A 20450-nucleotide genomic window follows, 5' to 3' on the forward strand; every position below is an offset into this window, starting at 1 on the left:
ACCCCCCCCCCCCAGCTGGTCTGACCTCTGATGACCTCTGGAGGGATTTTTTTAAGCAGTGTTTGATTTGTAAAGACTTCATTTGATACCATGATCATTTTGTATTTTTTACAGTTTTTGTATCCTGGCAGTGTTTGCATCAGTGATTGTCGAAGTTACACAGTTCAGCCTAATGCAGCCTACGGCGGCCATGTTGGGGCCATGCTGTTGCTATAGCAACAACGTAATGAATAGGATAATAATGCAAGAGTTCAGTGTGGCTGGCCAACATGGCGTCCATACCAGAAACAGGCGAGCTCCAACATGGCGTCCGTATTAAACACAGTCAAGCTCCAACATGGCGTCCATATTAAACACAGAGCAGCTCCAACATGGCGTCCATATTAAACACAGAGCAGCTCCAACATGGCGTCCATATTAAACACAGAGCAGGTCCAACATGGCGTCCATATTGAACACAGAGCAGCTCCAAAATGGCGTCCATATTAGCGAAGAGCAGCTCCAACATGGCGTCCATATTAAACACAGAGCAGCTCCAACATGGCGTCCATATTAAACACAGAGCAGCTCCAACATGGCGTCCATATTAAACACAGAGCAGCTCCAACATGGCGTCCATATTAAACACAGAGCAGCTCCAACATGGCGTCCGTATTAAACACAGAGCAGCTCCAACATGGCGTCCATATTAAACACAGAGCAGCTCCAACATGGCGTCCATATTAGACACAGAGCAGATCCAACATGGCGTCCGTGTTAAACACAGAGCAGCTCCAACATGGCGTCCATTTTAAACACAGAGCAGCTCCAACATGGCGTCCATATTAAACACAGAGCAGCTCCAACATGGCGTCCATATTAGACACAGAGCAGCTCCAACATGGCGTCCATATTAAACACAGTCGAGCTCCAACATGGCGTCCATATTAGACACAGTCGAGCTCCAACATGGCGTCCATATTAGACACAGAGCAGCTCCAACATGGCATCCATATTAGACACAGAGCAGCTCCAACATGGCGTCCATATTAAACACAGAGCAGCTCCAACATGGCGTCCATATTAAACACAGAGCAGCTCCAACATGGCGTCCATATTAAACACAGAGCTGCTCCAACATGGCGTCCATATTAAACACAGAGCAGCTCCAACATGGCGTCCGTATTAAACACAGAGCAGCTCCAACATGGCGTCCGTATTAAACACAGAGCAGCTCCAACATGGCGTCCATATTAAACACAGAGCAGCTCCAACATGGCGTCCGTATTAAACACAGAGCAGCTCCAACATGGCGTCCATATTAAACACAGAGCAGGTCCAACATGGCGTCCATATTAAACACAGAGCAGGTCCAACATGGCGTCCATATTGAACACAGAGCAGCTCCAAAATGGCGTCCATATTAGCGAAGAGCAGCTCCAACATGGCGTCCATATTAAACACACAGCAGCTCCAACATGGCGTCCATATTAAACACAGAGCAGCTCCAACATGGCGTCCATATTAAACACAGAGCAGCTCCAACATGGCGTCCATATTAGACACAGAGCAGCTCCAACATGGCGTCCATATTAAACACAGAGCAGGTCCAACATGTCGTCCATATTAGACACAGAGCAGCTCCAACATGGCGTCCATGTTAAACACAGAGCAGCTCCAACATGGCGTCCATATTAAACACAGAGCAGCTCCAACATGGCGTCCATATTAGACACAGAGCAGCTCCAACATGGCGTCCATATTAGACACAGAGCAGCTCCAACATGGCGTCCATATTAAACACAGAGCAGCTCCAACATGGCGTCCATATTAAACAGCGAGCAGGTCCAACATGGCGTCCGTGTTAAACACAGAGCAGCTCCAACATGGCGTCCATATTAAACACAGTCGAGCTCCAGCATGGCGTCCATATTAGACACAGTCGAGCTCCAACATGGCGTCCATATTAGACACAGAGCAGCTCCAACATGGCGTCCATATTAGACACAGTCGAGCTCCAACATGGCGTCCATATTAGACACAGAGCAGCTCCAACATGGCGTCCATATTAGACACAGTCGAGCTCCAACATGGCGTCCATATTAGACACAGAGCAGCTCCAACATGGCGTCCATATTAGACACAGGCGAGCTCCAACATGGCGTCCATATTAAACACAGAGCAGCTCCAACATGGCGTCCATGTTAAACACAGAGCAGCTCCAACATGGCGTCCATATTAAACACAGAGCAGCTCCAACATGGCGTCCATATTAAACACAGAGCAGCTCCAACATGGCGTCCATATTAAACACAGAGCAGCTCCAACATGGCGTCCATATTAAACACAGAGCAGCTCCAAAATGGCGTCCATATTAGCGAAGAGCAGCTCCAACATGGCGTCCATATTAAACACAGAGCAGCTCCAACATGGCGTCCATGTTAAACACAGAGCAGCTCCAACATGGCGTCCATATTAAACACAGAGCAGCTCCAACATGGCGTCCATATTAAACACAGAGCAGCTCCAACATGGCGTCCATATTAAACACAGAGCAGCTCCAACATGGCGTCCATATTAAACACAGAGCAGCTCCAAAATGGCGTCCATATTAGCGAAGAGCAGCTCCAACATGGCGTCCATATTAAACACAGAGCAGCTCCAACATGGCGTCCATATTAAACACAGAGCAGCTCCAACATGGCGTCCATATTAAACACAGAGCAGCTCCAACATGGCGTCCGTGTTAAACACAGAGCAGCTCCAACATGGCGTCCATATTAAACACAGAGCAGCTCCAACATGGCGTCCATATTAAACACAGAGCAGCTCCAACATGGCGTCCATATTAAACACAGAGCAGCTCCAACATGGCGTCCATATTAAACACAGTCGAGCTCCAACATGGCGTCCATATTAGACACAGAGCAGCTCCAACATGGCGTCCATATTAAACACAGAGCAGCTCCAACATGGCGTCCATATTAGACACAGGCGAGCTCCAACATGGCGTCCATATTAGACACAGGGCAGCTCCAACATGGCGTCCATATTAAACACAGGCGAGCTCCAACATGGCGTCCTTATTAGACACAGAGCAGCTCCAACATGGCGTCCATATTAAACACAGAGCAGCTCCAACATGGCGTCCGTGTTAAACATGGCGGCTGTTCCTCAGGCTGAACTGTTCCTGTAGTGGTCGTAGTCTCCTGTCCTCTCAGATGCACCGCAGACGTCATGGCGGCGGTTATTCTGTGCAGACGCGGCGAGCGTGTGCAGACGCAGTGAGCGTGTGTAGACGCAGCCGTGTGCAGACGCGGTGAGCATGTGCAGACGCAGTGAGCGTGTGCAGACGCAGCCGTGTGCAGATGCAGCCGTGTGCAGACGCGGTGAGCGTGTGCAGACGCGGCAAGCGTGTGCAGACACGGCAAGCGTGTGCAGATGCAGCCATGTGCAGACGCAGCCGTGTGTAGACGCGGTGAGCGTGTGCAGACGCAGCCGTGTGTAGATGCGGTGAGCGTGTGCAGACGCAGCCATGTGCGGACGCAGTGAGCGTGTGCAGACGCAGCCGTGTGCAGACGCAGCCGTGTGCAGATGCGGGCGTGTGTGTGCAGACGCGGTGAGCGTGTGCAGGCATGGTGAGCGTGTGCAGACGCAGCCGTGTGCAGACGCGGTGAGCGTGTGCAGACGCAGCCGTTTGGAGACGTGGTGAGCGTGTGCAGACGCGGCCGTGTGTGTGCAGACGCAGTGAGCGTGTGCAGACGCAGCCGTGTGCAGACGCAGCCGTGTGCAGACGCAGCCGTGTGTAGATGCGGTGAGCGTGTGCAGACGCAGCCGTGTGCAGACGCGGCCGTGTGTGTGCAGACGTGGCCGTGTGTGTGCAGACGCGGTGAGCGTTTGCAGACGCAGCCGTGTGCAGACGTGGCCGTGTGTGTGCAGACGCAGCCGTGTGGAGACGCGGTGAGCGTGTGCAGACGCAGCCGTGTGCAGACGCGGCCGTGTGCGTGCGTCTGTCGTTGTTGTTCCTGTGGTGAATGTTAAACTTTGAGCTGCATGAATAAAGAATAAAGAGAAGAGAAACCGTTGTCATCGTCGTTCTTCTACAGAATCACACGCTGACAGCAGACGGGACGTTCATCCTGAACACGAGCGAACGCCACGTGTTTCTGTGACACACGGATGAACCAGGTCTAATATACTGAAACAGGTGAAGCAGGTGAAATAGGTGAAACAGGTGACGCAGGTGAAGCAGGTGACACAGGTGAAGCAGGCGACACAGGTGAAGCAGGTGAAATAGGTGAAGCAGGCGACACAGGTGACGCAGGTGAAACAGGGGACACAGGTGAAGCAGGTGAAACAGGTGAAGCAGGCGAAACAGTGAAGCAGGTGACACAGGTGAAGCAGGTGACACAGGTGAAGCAGGCGAAACAGTGAAACAGGCGAAACAGTGAAGCAGGTGACACAGGTGAAGCAGGTGACGCAGGTGAAACAGGTGAAGCAGGCGACACAGGTGACGCAGGTGAAACAGGGGACACAGGTGAAGCAGGCGACACAGGTGAAGCAGGTGACACAGTGAAGCAGGTGACACAGGTGAAACAGGTGACGCAGGCGAAACAGTGAAGCAGGCGAAACAGGTGAAGCAGGTGACGCAGGTGAAGCAGGTGAAGCAGGTGAAACAGTGACACAGGTGACACAGGTGAAACAGGTGACGCAGGTGAAGCAGGTGAAACAGTGACACAGGTGAAACAGTGACGCAGGTGAAACAGCTGACGCAGTAAAAATGTTAATTTTTGTAAAAAACAACATTTTAAGAATAAATGTAAATAAACTTTGTTCACATATAAATATTTATTTATGTTTATTTATTATTGTTTTATTTAAATGATCACGTGTTTTTGGTCCTTTAATGTTATTGATTGAAATCACGTGACGGCCCCGATGACGTCATCAGCGCAGCAGGAAGAGCGGGTCACGTGGCCCCAGAGGCGGTGAGGGCGCGGACAGGTGAGCTCAGGTGAGCTGCAGGTGAGCTCAGGTGAGCTCAGGTGAGTCCCTTTAATCTTTATTAATATGAAAACATAAGATTATAAATGATGTTAGTGACGTAACAGGAAACTCTGCACACACTCGAGCTGAGCTGCGCGTGCACAGAGGCCTGAGTACAGAGCACGTGCACAGAGGCCTGACTACAGAGCGCGTGCACAGAGGCCTGAGTACAGAGCGCGTGCACAGAGGCCTGAGTACAGAGCGCGTGCACATCACAAACTGAAGATGAACGTTTTATTTTAAACCTCTAGTTAAAGTGTGTGCGTGCGTGCGTGCGTGCGTGCGTGCGTGCGTGCGTGCGTGCGTGCGTGCGTGCGTGCGTGCGTGTGTGTGTGTGTGTGTGTGTGTGTGTGTGTGTGTGTGTGTGTGCACGCGCGCGTGCGGTTCTGAACTAAAGGTTTGTTTGTGGTCGGAGTTCCTCTGGACTACCCTTTCAGAATAAGAGTTCCTCTGGACCACCCTTTCAGAATAAGAGTCCCTCTGGACCACCCTTTCAGAATAAGAGTCCCTCTGGACTACCCTTTCAGAATAAGAGTTCCTCTGGACCACCCTTTCAGAATAAGAGTTCCTCTGGACCACCCTTTCAGAATAAGAGTCCCTCTGGACTACCCTTTCAGAATAAGAGTTCCTCTGGACCACCCTTTCAGAATAAGAGTTCCTCTGGACTACCCTTTCAGAATAAGAGTTCCTCTGGACCACCCTTTCAGAATAAGAGTTCCTCTGGACTACCCTTTCAGAATAAGAGTTCCTCTGGACTACCCTTTCAGAATAAGAGTCCCTCTGGACCACCCTACCAGAATAAGAGTTCCTCTGGACCACCCTACCAAATTAAGAGTCCCTCTGGACCACCCTTTCAGAATAAGAGTCCCTCTGGACCACCCTTTCAGAATAAGAGTCCCTCTGGACCACCCTTTCAGAATAAGAGTCCCTCTGGACCACCCTTTCAGAATAAGAGTCCTGTACTGAGTCCCTTTCCCGTTGCAGGTGGTCCTGTGGGGACCGTGATGGGGGAGTCCCGGCTCATCGTGGAGCAGCTGCTGGCTCTTTGTCTCCAGAGGATCAGCCTCGAGGAGACGACGGTGAACAGTGAGCGAGGTGAGAACGACCACGACCAGAGAACAAACAAACAAACAAACAGGTCTTTATTTACACCAGAGAACAAACAAACAAACAGGTCGTTGTTTACACCAGAGAACAAACAAACAAACAAACAAACAGGTCTTTGTTTACACCAGAGAACAAACAAACAAACAAACAAACAGGTCGTTGTTTACACCAGAGAACAAACAAACAAACAAACAGGTCTTTGTTTACACCAGAGAACAAACAAACAAACAAACAGGTCTTTGTTTACAACAGAGAACAAACAAACAAACAGGTCTTTGTTTACAACAGAGAACAAACAAACAAACAAACAAACAGGTCTTTGTTTACACCAGAGAACAAACAAACAAACAAACAGGTCTTTGTTTACACCAGAGAACAAACAAACAAACAAACAAACAAACAGGTCTTTGTTTACACCAGAGAACAAACAAACAAACAAACAGGTCTTTGTTTACACCAGAGAACAAACAAACAAACAAACAGGTCTTTGTTTACACCAGAGAACAAACAAACAAACAAACAAACAAACAGGTCTTTGTTTACACCAGAGAACAAACAAACAGGTCGTTGTTTACACCAGAGAACAAACAAACAAACAGGGCTTTGATCTGCACACGCTCAGTCTGTGCCGCCGTCCTCAGAGTTCGTTGAAGTGGCGAGGAACATGGAGGCGGTGCGGAGGCGTTGGCTGCACTCGGAGCTGGAGCTGAAGAAATACAAAGAGCTGCTGGTGAAGTCCGACGTGGCCAAAGCCGCTCTGGAGGTGAAGCTGAAGCACGCGCGCAACCAGCTGGACGTGGAGATGAAGAAGCGCTACAAGGTCGAGGGAGACTATCAGTACCTGGTGAGTCACGACACGATCAGAGGAGACTATCAGTACCTGGTGAGTCACGACACGATCAGAGGAGACTATCAGTACCTGGTGAGTCAGGACACGATCAGAGGAGACTATCAGTACCTGGTGAGTCACGACACGATCAGAGGAGACCATCAGTACCTGGTGAGTCACGACACGATCAGAGGAGACCATCAGTACCTGGTGAGTCACGACACGATCAGAGGAGACTATCAGTACCTGGTGAGTCACGACACGATCAGAGGAGACCATCAGTACCTGGTGAGTCACGACACGATCAGAGGAGACTATCAGTACCTGGTGAGTCACGACACGATCAGAGGAGACTATCAGTACCTGGTGAGTCCTGACACGATCAGAGGAGACTATCAGTACCTGGTGAGTCACGACACGATCAGGGGAGACTATCAGTACCTGGTGAGTCACGACACGATCAGAGGAGACTATCAGTACCTGGTGAGTCACGACACGATCAGGGGAGACTATCAGTACCTGGTGAGTCCTGACACGATCAGAGGAGACTATCAGTACCTGGTGAGTCAGGACACGATCAGAGGAGACTATCAGTACCTGGTGAGTCACGACACGATCAGGGGAGACTATCAGTACCTGGTGAGTCACGACACGATCAGGGGAGACTATCAGTACCTGGTGAGTCACGACACGATCAGAGGAGACTATCAGTACCTGGTGAGTCACGACACGATCAGGGGAGACCATCAGTACCTGGTGAGTCACGACACGATCAGAGGAGACTATCAGTACCTGGTGAGTCACGACACGATCAGAGGAGACTATCAGTACCTGGTGAGTCCTGACACGATCACAGGAGACCATCAGTACCTGGTGAGTCACGACACGATCACAGGAGACCATCAGTACCTGGTGAGTCACGACACGATCAGAGGAGACTATCAGTACCTGGTGAGTCACGACACGATCAGGGGGGACTATCAGTACCTGGTGAGTCACGACACGATCAGGGGGGACTATCAGTACCTGGTGAGTCACGACACGATCACAGGAGACCAGCAGTACCTGGTGAGTCCTGACACGATGTCCCTGTCTCCTGCAGCAGCGGCAGATGCAGCTCATGTGTGACATCCTGGTCCATGACAGTAAGTCCAGCGCGTGTTTGAACGACGAGCAGAAATCTCTGTTGGCAACGTTTGAACACAAAGGAGGAAACATGACTCTGCACCGGAGCAACAAGAGGTGAGTCCACTTCACCGCCGCAGGGGACAGACGGGTCGGGACAGGGCAGCGTGGGGACAGACGGGTCGGGACAGGGCAGCGAGGGGACAGACGGGTCGGTTCAGAGCAGCGTGGGGACAGACGGGTCGGCTCAGAGCAGCGTGGGGACAGACGGGTCGGGACAGGGCAGCATGGGGACAGACGGGTCGGCTCAGAGCAGCGTGGGGACAGACGGGTCGGGGCAGAGCAGCGTGGGGACAGACGGGTCGGGACAGGGCAGCGAGGGGACAGACGGGTCGGTTCAGAGCAGCGTGGGGACAGACGGGTCGGCTCAGAGCAGCGTGGGGACAGACGGGTCGGCTCAGAGCAGCGTGGGGACAGACGGGTCGGTTCAGAGCAGCGTGGGGACAGACGGGTCGGTTCAGAGCAGCGTGGGGACAGACGGGTCGGCTCAGAGCAGCGTGGGGACAGACGGGTCGGCTCAGAGCAGCGCGGGGACAGACGGGTCGGGACAGAGCAGCGAGGGGACAGACGGGTCGGGACAGAGCAGCGTGGGGACAGACAGGTCGGTTCAGAGCAGCGCGGGGACAGACGGGTCGGGACAGGGCAGCGAGGGGACAGACGGGTCGGGACAGGGCAGCGAGGGGACAGACGGGTCGGTTCAGAGCAGTGAGGGGACAGACGGGTCGGTTCAGAGCAGCGAGGGGACAGACGGGTCGGGACAGGGCAGCGAGGGGACAGACGGGTCGGTTCAGAGCAGTGAGGGGACAGACGGGTCGGGACAGGGCAGCGTGGGGACAGACGGGTCGGGGCAGAGCAGCGTGGGGACAGACGGGTCGGGGCAGAGCAGCGTGGGGACAGACGGGTCGGTTCAGAGCAGCGTGGGGACAGACGGGTCGGGGCAGAATAGCGCGGGGACAGACGGGTCGGTTCAGAGCAGCGTGGGGACAGACGGGTCGGGGCAGAATAGCGCGGGGACAGACGGGTCGGTTCAGAGCAGCGCGGGGACAGACGGGTCGGTTCAGAGCAGCGCGGGGACAGACGGGTCGGTTCAGAGCAGCGCGGGGACAGACGGGTCGGGACAGCGCGGGGACAGACGGGTCGGGACATCGCGGGGACAGACGGGTCGGGACAGACGGGTCGGGACAGCGCGGGGACAGACGGGTCGGGGCAGCGCGGGGACAGACGGGTCGGGGCAGCGCGGGGACAGACGGGTCGGGACAGCGCGGGGACAGACGGGTCGGGACAGCGCGGGTCGGGACAGCGCGGGGACAGACGGGTCGGGGCAGCGTGAGGACAGACGGGTCGGGACAGCGCGCGGGGACAGACGGGTCGGGACAGCGCGGGGACAGACGGGTCGGGACAGACGGGTCGGGACAGACGGGTCGGGACAGCGCGGGGACAGACGGGTCGGGACAGACGGGTCGGGACAGCGTGGGGACAGACGGGTCGGGACAGCGCGGGGACAGACGGGCCGGGACAGCGCGGGGACAGACGGGTCGGGACAGCGCGGGGACAGACTGTCTGACATTATTAAACATGTCCTTGTGTCTCAGACGCTGAAGTCTCTCTCTCCTGCAGGTTGTGTGTGATCGACGAGTCGTCCTTCCTGTCTCACTCTGACATCAGCTACGATCGGACCGACGATGACGTGGTGCGAACATCTCACTCAGGGACGACTCTGGTGTCCTCAAGGTCAAAGGTCATGAAGACAAATGTCTGTTCTCGTGTTTCAGGACGTCGACTCGTCTGTGATCAAACCTCTGAGGTCTCGAGCCCGAGAGAAGAGGGTCAGTGTGAGGACGCTACCTTGGTCCTTCCTGTGGTCTTTGTCCTCACGCCTGTCCTCACGTCTGTCCTCACGTCCGTCTGTCCTCACGTCTGTCCTCACGCCTGTCCTCATGTCTGTCCTCACGCCTGTCCTCACGCCTGTCCTCACATCTGTCCTCACATCTGTCCTCACGTCTGTCCTCACATCTGTCCTCACGTCTGTCCTCACGTCTGTCCTCACATCTGTCCTCACGTCCTTCTGTCCTCACGTCTGTCCTCACATCTGTACGTCTGTCCTCACGTCTGTCCTCACGCCTGTCCTCACGTCTGTCCTCACATCTGTCTGTCTGTCCTCATGTCTGTCCTCACATCTGTCCGTCTGTCCTCACGTCTGTCCTCAGGTCTGTCCTCACATCTGTCCGTCTGTCCTCACGTCTGTCCTCACATCTGTCCGTCTGTCCTCATGTCTGTCCTCACGTCTGTCCTCACGTCCGTCCTCACATCTGTCCTCACGTCTGTCCTCACGTCTGTCCTCACATCTGTCCATCTGTCCTCACATCTGTCCTCACGTCTATCCGTCTGTCCTCTGTTCGTCCGTCCTCTGCAGCGTTCGTCCATGGGACCGGCCGTCGGCGCTCCGGGCGGGAAAAGAGGAAGAAGCGTGAACGTGTCCGCAGAGCTGCTGGAGAGGAAGACCGTAGAGAAGGTGAACACATGACAGAACCAGAACCAGACCGTAGAGAAGGTGAACACATGACAGAACCAGAACCAGACCGTAGAGAAGGTGAACACATGACAGAACCAGAACCAGACCGTAGAGAAGGTGAACACATGACAGAACCAGAACCAGACCGTAGAGAAGGTGAACACATGACAGAACCAGAACCAGACCGTAGAGAAGGTGAACACATGACAGAACCAGAACCAGACCGTAGAGAAGGTGAACACATGACAGAACCAGAACCAGACCGTAGAGAAGGTGAACACATGACCGAACCAGAACCAGAACCCGACCGTAGAGAAGGTGAACACATGACAGAACCAGAACCAGACCGTAGAGAAGGTGAACACATGACCGAACCAGAACCAGAACCAGACCGTAGAGAAGGTGAACACATGACCGAACCAGAACCAGACCGTAGAGAAGGTGAACACATGACCGAACCAGAACCAGAACCAGACCGTAGAGAAGGTGAACACATGACCGAACCAGAACCAGACCGTAGAGAAGGTGAACACATGACAGAACCAGAACCAGACCGTAGAGAAGGTGAACACATGACCGAACCAGAACCAGAACCAGACCGTAGAGAAGGTGAACACATGACAGAACCAGAACCAGACCGTAGAGAAGGTGAACGCATGACAGAACCAGAACAGGACCGTATAGAAGGTGAACACATGACAGAACCAGAACCAGAACCAGACCGTAGAGAAGGTGAACACATGACAGGAGCAGAGCCAGAACCAGACCGTAGAGAAGGTGAACACATGACAGAACCAGAACCAGAACCAGACCGTAGAGAAGGTGAACACATGACAGAACCAGAACCAGACCGTAGAGAAGGTGAACACATGACCGAACCAGAACCAGAACCAGACCGTAGAGAAGGTGAACACATGACAGAACCAGAACCAGACCGTAGAGAAGGTGAACACATGACAGAACCAGAACCAGACCGTAGAGAAGGTGAACACATGACAGAACCAGAGCCAGAACCAGACCGTAGAGAAGGTGAACACATGACAGAACCAGAACCAGAACCCGACCGTAGAGAAGGTGAACACATGACAGAACCAGAACCAGAACCGTAGAGAAGGTGAACGCATGACAGAACCAGAACCAGAACCGTAGAGAAGGTGAACACATGACAGAACCAGACCGTAGAGAAGGTGAACACATGACAGAACCAGAACCAGAACAGGACCGTAGAGAAGGTGAACACATGACAGAACCAGAACCAGAACAGGACCGTAGAGACTGACACTGAGGCTCTTTTAAACATGGAGAACACTAAAGTGGCGTTTGTGTGGCGCAGGAAGTGGAGACCATCGTGAAAGCGTCGGTGATGACCCCGGACACCGGAGGACAGGTCCACATGGTGGTGGGGATCACACAGGAGACCCCTGAAGACCCGGCCCAGAACCCGAACCAGGACGGTCCCGGTTCAGCCGGAGCTTTTGGTAAAATTCACTGAAACACTGACGGGAAGTTTTATCACTTTAATGATGTGTTTATATGAATATGTCTGTTCATCCTCTTCTTTTGATGATTTATCGCTGACTCAGCGTTAAAGGCTGAATCTGCAGAACCAGCAGAACCGCTCCGTCTGCAGGTCGGGAACCTTTCTGATTTATTTCAGTGAGAGCCACAGAATTTATTTTACGACTGAGTAAAATGAGCCTCTGAAGTTATTATTTTAAATAACGTTGTTGTGACTCTCCCCGGGTCGGTGCTCGGTGAGGCTTCATCAGGCGCCGAGGCTTCACCCGTTAAACGTGATCGTAGCTTTCATGTTTTTAAGATGTGAAGACGGCCGCTCGCATGAATAAGAGATCCAAACATCAACACTCAGACGCATGAGTGTGTCGCGTGTGTCACTGGACGCACGTTCAGCCGCTCTCTGCCCACACGTGCTCGCTCGCCCACGCCGCTCTCTGCCCACACGTGCTCGCTCGCCCACGCCGCTCTCTGCCCACACGTGCTCGCTCGCCCACGCCGCTCTCTGTCGTGTGATTCTTTCCAAATCTTCATTCAGGGACTTGAACTTCTTCAGCCACACGTCTGAGGCCTTCAGCTCCGCCCCCTCTGCTCCCACACCTCTGAGGGAGGCGTCAGGACGGTGACTCAGGGCGGCCGTGTTCAGGGAACCCTCGTTTGGATGATGAACGTACAGAGACGAGCGTGCTTTGATCGACTGCAGGAGACCGGCGTGGACAGCGTGGGGACAGACGGGTCAGTTCAGAGCAGCGTGGGGACAGACGGGTCGGGACAGAGCAGCGTGGGGACCGACGGGTCAGTTCAGAGCAGCGTGGGGACAGACGGGTCGGTTCAGAACAGCGCGGGGACAGACGGGTCGGGACAGAGCAGCGCGGGGACAGACGGGTCGGGACAGAGCAGCGTGGGGACAGACGGGTCGGTTCAGAACAGCGCGGGGACAGACGGGTCGGGGCAGAGCAGCGTGGGGACAGACGGGTCGGGACAGAGCAGCGTGGGGACAGACGGGTCGGGACAGAGCAGCGTGGGGACAGACGGGTCGGGGCAGAGCAGCGTGGGGACAGACGGGTCGGTTCAGAGCAGCGCGGGGACAGACGGGTCGGGGGCAGAGCTGCGCGGGGACAGACGGGTCGGGGCAGAGCAGCGCGGGGACAGACGGGTCGGGGCAGAGCAGCGCGGGGACAGACGGGTCGGGACAGAGCAGCGCGGGGACAGACGGGTCGGGACAGAGCAGCGCGGGGACAGACGGGTCGGGGCAGAGCAGCGCGGGGACAGACGGGTCGGGGCAGAGCAGCGCGGGGACAGACGGGTCGGGGCAGAGCAGCGTGGGGACAGACGGGTCGGGACAGAGCAGCGTGGGGACAGACGGGTCGGGACAGAGCAGCGTGGGGACAGACGGGTCGGGACAGAGCAGCGTGGGGACAGACGGGTCGGGACAGAGCAGCGTGGGGACAGACGGGTCGGGGCAGAGCAGCGCGGGGACAGACGGGTCGGGACAGAACAGCGTGGGGACAGACGGGTCGGGGCAGAGCAGCGCGGGGACAGACGGGTCGGGGCAGAGCAGAGACCGGAGGTGACGTCAGCTGCTGTGCCTGCACCTTTATATAAGGACCTGTTACAGATCCATGATAAGAGCTGCAGCTGGTTATCAAAGCAAAGACGGCGTGCTGAGGGGATAACGCTGTTATCTGCATTTCCACGCTGAGCTGGTTCAGACGCTCACGTCCTCTCAGGTTCGGTTTGCTCCGGGTGTTTGATGACTTTCATTTCAGGGAACGTCCGGTTTTGGTTCAGGCACCTTCCCCCGTGAGAACCAGCGCACGTTACTGTGCATAATCAATAAAAACAGTGGATTCTTCCTCAGCTGACGCCTGATTCACACGTTTGTCCTCAGACCAGACGTCGGTGTGGTTCCCCTGCGATGACACGACGGTGGAGCCTGAGACGGAGAAGAAGAGGGAGAGCTGTGCGGTGCGAGCGTCCGGCGTCACGGACAGGACCCTGAAACACGTCTTCCTTTCTAAAACGGTACAAACTCACAGAGCTGCGGTGCGTCATCTGAGATGATGTCATGTGACCCAGCGTCACTGTCATCAGCTGTTACAGCCTTTAGTGCTTTACTCTGTTCAAACGTTTAAAGGTTAGATTTTTATTTTCTCACACACTCAAAACACAGAGAGAGGAAACACAACCAGACACAAACAGAGTCCATCAAACAGACAAAAAGGCTTCGTTTGGAGCCGTGCTGCCGAACTTTATTACATCATATAATAATAATGATAATTATAATAATTACAGAAGCAAAAACCTGTTTGTTTACTGCATAAGAAAATAAAGGTCACAACGCCACAGCACAGGAGACTCACTGTGCATAAATAAAGCTGCATCGTCTGCGTAGAAAAGAGCTGAAGAGTCAAAGGAGTGGGTTTAAATCTTTGCAGCTCAGACAGTCCCACGCTGTTGTTGGTGGATCAGGTCCAGCTGGTGCTTCAGTGTCTTGCTCAAGGACATGAGGAGGAATGAACCACCAACCTGTGATTAAAGGCTGACGCTCTCTTCCTCCTGAGCTACAGCCCCAGATTATGATGACACATGTTCAGTGTGTGGTGCAGATAAAGAGGTTTATTATAAGGGTTCAGCTTCTTCAAGTCTCTGAGAGCTGAGGCTGGAGGATCTCAAGGTAGAGAAAGAAGGGACAGAAAACTGGTTCTGGTTCTGGTTCTGGTTCAGATGTGTTTGAGTTAAGAGTGATCTCATGCAAAGGGGGGGGGGGGTCTTGTTAAACCATCATGTGAGTGTAAATAACTTTGGACTCTTCATGTATCATGTAAACTGTAACGGACCCAGAATGGAGCCCTGTGGAACTCCTTTACAGTTTGTAAGAGGACCCCAGACTCGTCCGTTACTGACCTGCCCCCCTGCAGGTGATCCGGCCCGAGACCTGCCTGCCCTGCAGTAAGAGGATCCGCTTTGGGAAGGTGGCGGTGAAGTGCAGAAACTGCCGAGCCGTCGCTCATCCTGAGTGTAAACAGAAGCTCAGCAACAGCTGCTCGACCACGACCGCGTCAGGGAGTTCGGCTCAGACTCAGGTAGATCTGTGTGTGTGTGTGTGTGTGTGTGTGTGTGTGTGTGTGTGTGTGTGTGTGTGTGTGTGTGTGTGTGTGTGTGTGTGTGTGTGTGTGTGTGTGTGTGTGTGTGTGTGTGTGTGTGTGTGTGTGTGTGTGTGTGTGTGTGTGTGTGTGTGTGTGTGTGTGTGTGTGTGTGTGTGAGTTTAGATGTGTGTCCTCTCTAACTGAAGGTCTGTTCTCTTTAGACCTCGTTGGAGGGTCTCGCCCCGGCGGTCCACCCCAGAGTGCCCCTGCTGGTCGTGGAGTGCGTGGCTGAGATAGAGCGGAGGGGGCTGGAGGAGGTGAGCGTCCACTCTCACACCTGCGTTCCTCATGTGAAGCAGAGTCTCAGAGGCTGATGTGGTGTCTGCAGAGAGGACTCTACAGAGTCCCCGGGGGGGAGCGCCTGGTGAAGGAGCTCAGAGACCGCTTCACTCAGGGGAAGACGCCGCTCAGCCTCCACAAAGTCCACGACGTCCACGTCCTGTGTGGTCTCCTCAAAGACTTCCTGAGGAAGCTGAAGGAGCCGCTGCTCACCTTCAGGCTGCACCGCACCTTCATGGACGCCGCAGGTATGAAGACGGACGCGTCTCACTGTCCTCACATCAGCTGATGTCTCTGTCCTCTGAAACATCAGCTGATGTCTCTGTCCTCACATCAGCTGATGTCTCTGTCCTCACATCAGCTGATGTCTCTCTGTCCTCTGAGACATCAGCTGATGTGAGGACAGAGACATCAGCTGATGTCTCTGTCCTCACATCAGCTGATGTCTCTGTCCTCACATCAGCTGATGTCTCTGTCCTCTGAAACATCAGCTGATGTCTCTGTCCTCACATCAGCTGATGTCTCTGTCCTCACATCAGCTGATGTCTCTGTCCTCACATCAGCTGATGTCTCTGTCCTCTGAAACATCAGCTGATGTCTCTGTCCTCACATCAGCTGATGTCTCTGTCCTGAGACATCAGCTGATGGCACCAGAGAGTGATGGTCCGTCCCCGTGGGTGTGACGGTCCGTCCCCGTGTGTCTGTGATGGTCCGTCCCCGTGGGTGTGACGGTCCGTCCCCGTGGGTGTGACGGTCCGTCCCCGTGGGTGTGACGGTCCGTCCCCGTGTGTGTGATGGTCCGTCCCCGTGTCTGTGATGGTCCGTCCCCGTGTGTCAGTGACGGTCCGTCCCCGTGTGTCAGTGACGGTCCGTCCCCGTGTGTGTGACGGTCCGTCCCCGTGTGTGTGACGGTCCGTCCCCGTGTGTCTGTGATGGTCCGTCCCCGTGTGTGTGATGGTCCGTCCCCATGTGTGTGACGGTCCGTCCCCATGTGTGTGACGGTCCGTCCCCGTGTGTCTGTGACGGTCCGTCCCCGTGTGTGTGACGGTCCGTCCCCGTGTGTGTGACGGTCCGTCCCCGTGTGTCTGTGACGGTCCGTCCCCGTGTGTGTGATGGTCCGTCCCCGTGTGTGTGACGGTCCGTCCCCGTGTGTGTGACGGTCCGTCCCCGTGTGTGTGACGGTCCGTCCCCGTGTGTGTTTCAGAGTTGGCTGATGAAGACAACAGCACTGCCGTCCTGTATCAGACCATAGCAGAGCTGCCCAGGGCCAACAGGGACACGCTGGCCTTCATCATGCTCCACCTGCACAAGTGAGAGCTCCACCATCATCATCATCATCATCTTCATGCTTCATCTCCAGTTAGAAACTTCTGGATGTCACTGTCACCCTTGGTCTTAATCTGTTCTGAACGAACAAACACACCAGTCACAGCTGATCCACTAACACACTTGATCCCAGAGATCGAATATAAGACAAACGTGTAATGATGCGTACGTTATGATGCTACGTTAGGACCGTTAGTTTCACACTGTATGGATGTTTGACTCTGCGTCTCCAGGGTGATGAGGAGCCCTCAGTGTCAGATGGACCAGAATAATTTGGCCCGGGTGTTCGGACCAACGATCGTGGGACATGGGATGACTGAGCCGTCTCCAACGACCATCATGAGAGACACGAGCACTCAGCCCAAGGTTCGCTCTTCTCCAAAGTCTAATTCCACCGCATGTGCAGTGTAATATGTATATATATATCTCTATATATATAAATATGTATGTATAGATATATAGATATATCTATATGTGTTTATATGTGTGTGTAATGACTGTATTTTATCATGCGAGTCCTCAACGTCACAAAAACATGAAAACAATAATTTCCCTTCGTCTGTTCTGGTGTCAGGTGGTCTGCCGTATGCTGTCCCTCCCTGAAGCCTTCTGGAGACGGGTCCTGGCCTCGGATCAGATCCTGTCCTCCTCCACTGCGACCTCCAGCCAGGACGACGGACGTGGTGAGTTCATCTATGACTAATGAAACTTCACTGCAGCTACTTTACTCAAGTCCGTAACAGCAGGTGTTCCACTGCAGAGTCACTGCACGTCTCCTACAGCAGAGTCACTGCACGTCTCCTACAGCAGAGTCACTGCACGTCTCCTACAGCAGAGTCACTGCACGTCTCCTACAGCAGAGTCACTGCACGTCTCCTACAGCAGAGTCACTGCACTTCTCCTACAGCAGAGTCACTGCACGTCTCCTACTGCAGAGTCACTGCACGTCTCCTACAGCAGAGTCACTGCACGTCTCCTACAGCAGAGTCACTGCACTTCTCCTACAGCAGAGTCACTGCATGTCTTCTACTGCAGAGTCACTGCACGTCTCCTACTGCAGAGTCACTGCACGTCTCCTACAGCAGAGTCACTGCACGTCTCCTACAGCAGAGTCACTGCACTTCTCCTACAGCAGAGTCACTGCACGTCTCCTACTGCAGAGTCACTGCACGTCTCCTACTGCAGAGTCACTGCACGTCTCCTACTGCAGAGTCACTGCACGTCTCCTACTGCAGAGTCACTGCACGTCTCCTACTGCAGAGTCACTGCACGTCTCCTACTGCAGAGTCACTGCACGTCTCCTACTGCAGAGTCACTGCACGTCTTCTACTGCAGAGTCACTGCACGTCTCCTACAGCAGAGTCACTGCACGTCTCCTACTGCAGAGTCACTGCACGTCTCCTACTGCAGAGTCACTGCACGTCTCCTACAGCAGAGTCACTGCACGTCTCCTACAGCAGAGTCACTGCACGTCTCCTACAGCAGAGTCACTGCACGTCTCCTACAGCAGAGTCACTGCACGTCTCCCACTGCAGAGTCACTGCACGTCTCCCACAGCAGAGTCACTGCACGTCTCCCACAGCAGAGTCACTGCACGTCTCCTACTGCAGAGTCACTGCACGTCTCCTACTGCAGAGTCACTGCACGTCTCCTACTGCAGAGTCACTGCACGTCTCCTACTGCAGAGTCACTGCACGTCTCCTACTGCAGAGTCACTGCACGTCTCTTACTGCAGAGTCACTGCACGTCTCCTACTGCAGAGTCACTGCACGTCTCCCACGGCAGAGTCACTGCACGTCTCCTACAGCAGAGTCACTGCACGTCTCCCACAGCAGAGTCACTGCACTGGTCCACTGCAGAGACGTTGAGTCATTATACCCTGTGTAACTTTCAGTTCCTGCTCCTGGTGAAACGTCCTCTCTTGTCCTCTCCAGGGTTAGGGTTAATGTCCTCTCTTGTCCTCCTCAGGTCGCCTGTTTAAGCCGTTGACTTCTCCAGACCTGAACAGTTACTATCAAACCCCCGTCAGAGGAACTCTGAGGGGCCGGATCAGGAACCTGGGGAACGCCCTCACCAACAGGTAAGACCTTAGCAGACCAGGTCCACCACCAGTCCACCACCAGGTCCACAGCCAGGTCCACAGCCAGGTCCCCCACCAGGTCCACCACCAGGTCCACCACCAGGTCCCCCACCAGGTCCCCCACCAGGTCCCCCACCAGGTCCACCACCAGGTCCACCACCAGTCCACCACCAGGTCCCCCACCAGGTCCCCCACCAGGTCCCCCACCAGGTCCCCCACCAGGTCCACCACCAGGTCCACCACCAGGTCCACCACCAGTCCACCACCAGGTCCCCCACCAGGTCCACCACCAACACCTGCTGCTGCTGTTGTTGTTGTTGTTGCTGTGTTGTTGTTGCTGTTGTTGCTGTTGTTGTTGTTTCTGTTGTTGGTGTTGTTGTTGTTGGTATTGTTGTTGTTGTTGCTGCTGTTGTTGTTGCTGTTGCTGCTGTTGTTGTTGGTGGTGTTGTTGTTGTTGCTGCTGTTGCTGGTGTTGTTGTTGCTGGTGTTGTTGTTGCTGGTGTTGTTGTTGCCGGTGTTGTTGTTGCCGGTGTTGTCGGTGTTGTTGGTGTTGCTGTTGTTGTTGGTGTTGTTGCTGCTGCTGCTGCTGCTGTTGTTGTTGTTGCTGGTGTTGTTGTTGCTGGTGTTGTTGTTGCCGGTGTTGTTGTTGCCGGTGTTGTCGGTGTTGTTGGTGTTGCTGTTGTTGTTGGTGTTGTTGCTGCTGCTGCTGCTGCTGTTGTTGTTGTTGTTGGTGTTGTTGTTGGTGTTGCTGGTGTTCGTGGTGGTGTTGTTGGTGGTGGTGGTGGTGGTGTTTTTGTTGTTGGTGTTGCTGTTGTTGGTGTTGTTGTTGTTGTCACAGATTTAGTCTCAGACTGATACAGTGGCGTATTTTGTCTCTGTCTTTAGTGGACGAGCAGAACCAGAGAGGAGGTTCTTCACGTCTCCCAGCTGATCCAGTGCTGATCCAGTGCTGATCCAGTGCTGACCACAGCTCTCATACTGTAAACTATAACAGAGCACTGCACTGACACACACACACACACACACAGACACACACACACACACACACACACAGACCTCTCTGATCCTGTTAAACCACATCAGCTCAGACTAGTCTTCAGTGTTCTGTGTTTAACTTTTGTGTTAAACAGTTTTTTGTTGGTTTGATGTTAAACTGAGTCACTTCAGCCTGAATCATGTCCCCAACACATGTTTGACCGTCCTCGGTGGGGGGGGACACGGGTCCCACGGGTCCCACAGGTCTGGACAGAAGCACCAGTGTGAAATGTGTCCTGTTGTATCTTTGTTTTTTTTGTGTCTTTGTGCGCCGGACCTGCAGAATCTGTCCCAGGCTGTAAAAATAAAAGCACCTAAATGTAAAAAATAAAAGCACCTAAATGTAAAAATAAAAGCACCTAAATGTAAAAATAAAAGCAGCTGAATGTAAAAATAAAAGCACCTAAA

General features: G+C 53.9%; 1 protein-coding gene across 1 annotated transcript; it reads left to right on the forward strand.

The window, feature by feature from the left end:
• Nucleotides 1-6029: 6029 nt before the first annotated feature.
• On the forward strand, nucleotides 6030-19949 carry LOC310961300 (rac GTPase-activating protein 1-like; the record flags this gene model as incomplete). Its single annotated transcript, XM_083933323.1, has 18 exons — nucleotides 6030-6120; nucleotides 6774-6976; nucleotides 8064-8203; nucleotides 9764-9836; nucleotides 9919-9972; nucleotides 10560-10658; nucleotides 11992-12136; nucleotides 12743-13675; nucleotides 14065-14198; nucleotides 15095-15259; nucleotides 15484-15579; nucleotides 15651-15849; nucleotides 16806-16911; nucleotides 17161-17293; nucleotides 17502-17610; nucleotides 18896-19007; nucleotides 19099-19288; nucleotides 19893-19949. The coding sequence occupies 18 exons, from the start codon at nucleotides 6030-6032 to the stop codon at nucleotides 19947-19949; spliced, it is 3039 nt and encodes a 1012-aa protein (XP_083789449.1).
• Between the last annotated feature and the right edge of the window lie 501 nt (nucleotides 19950-20450).

The sequence above is a fragment of the Echiichthys vipera genome (assembly GCF_963691815.1).
Source record: "Echiichthys vipera genome assembly, chromosome: 18".
Classification (NCBI taxonomy): domain Eukaryota; kingdom Metazoa; phylum Chordata; class Actinopteri; order Perciformes; family Trachinidae; genus Echiichthys; species Echiichthys vipera.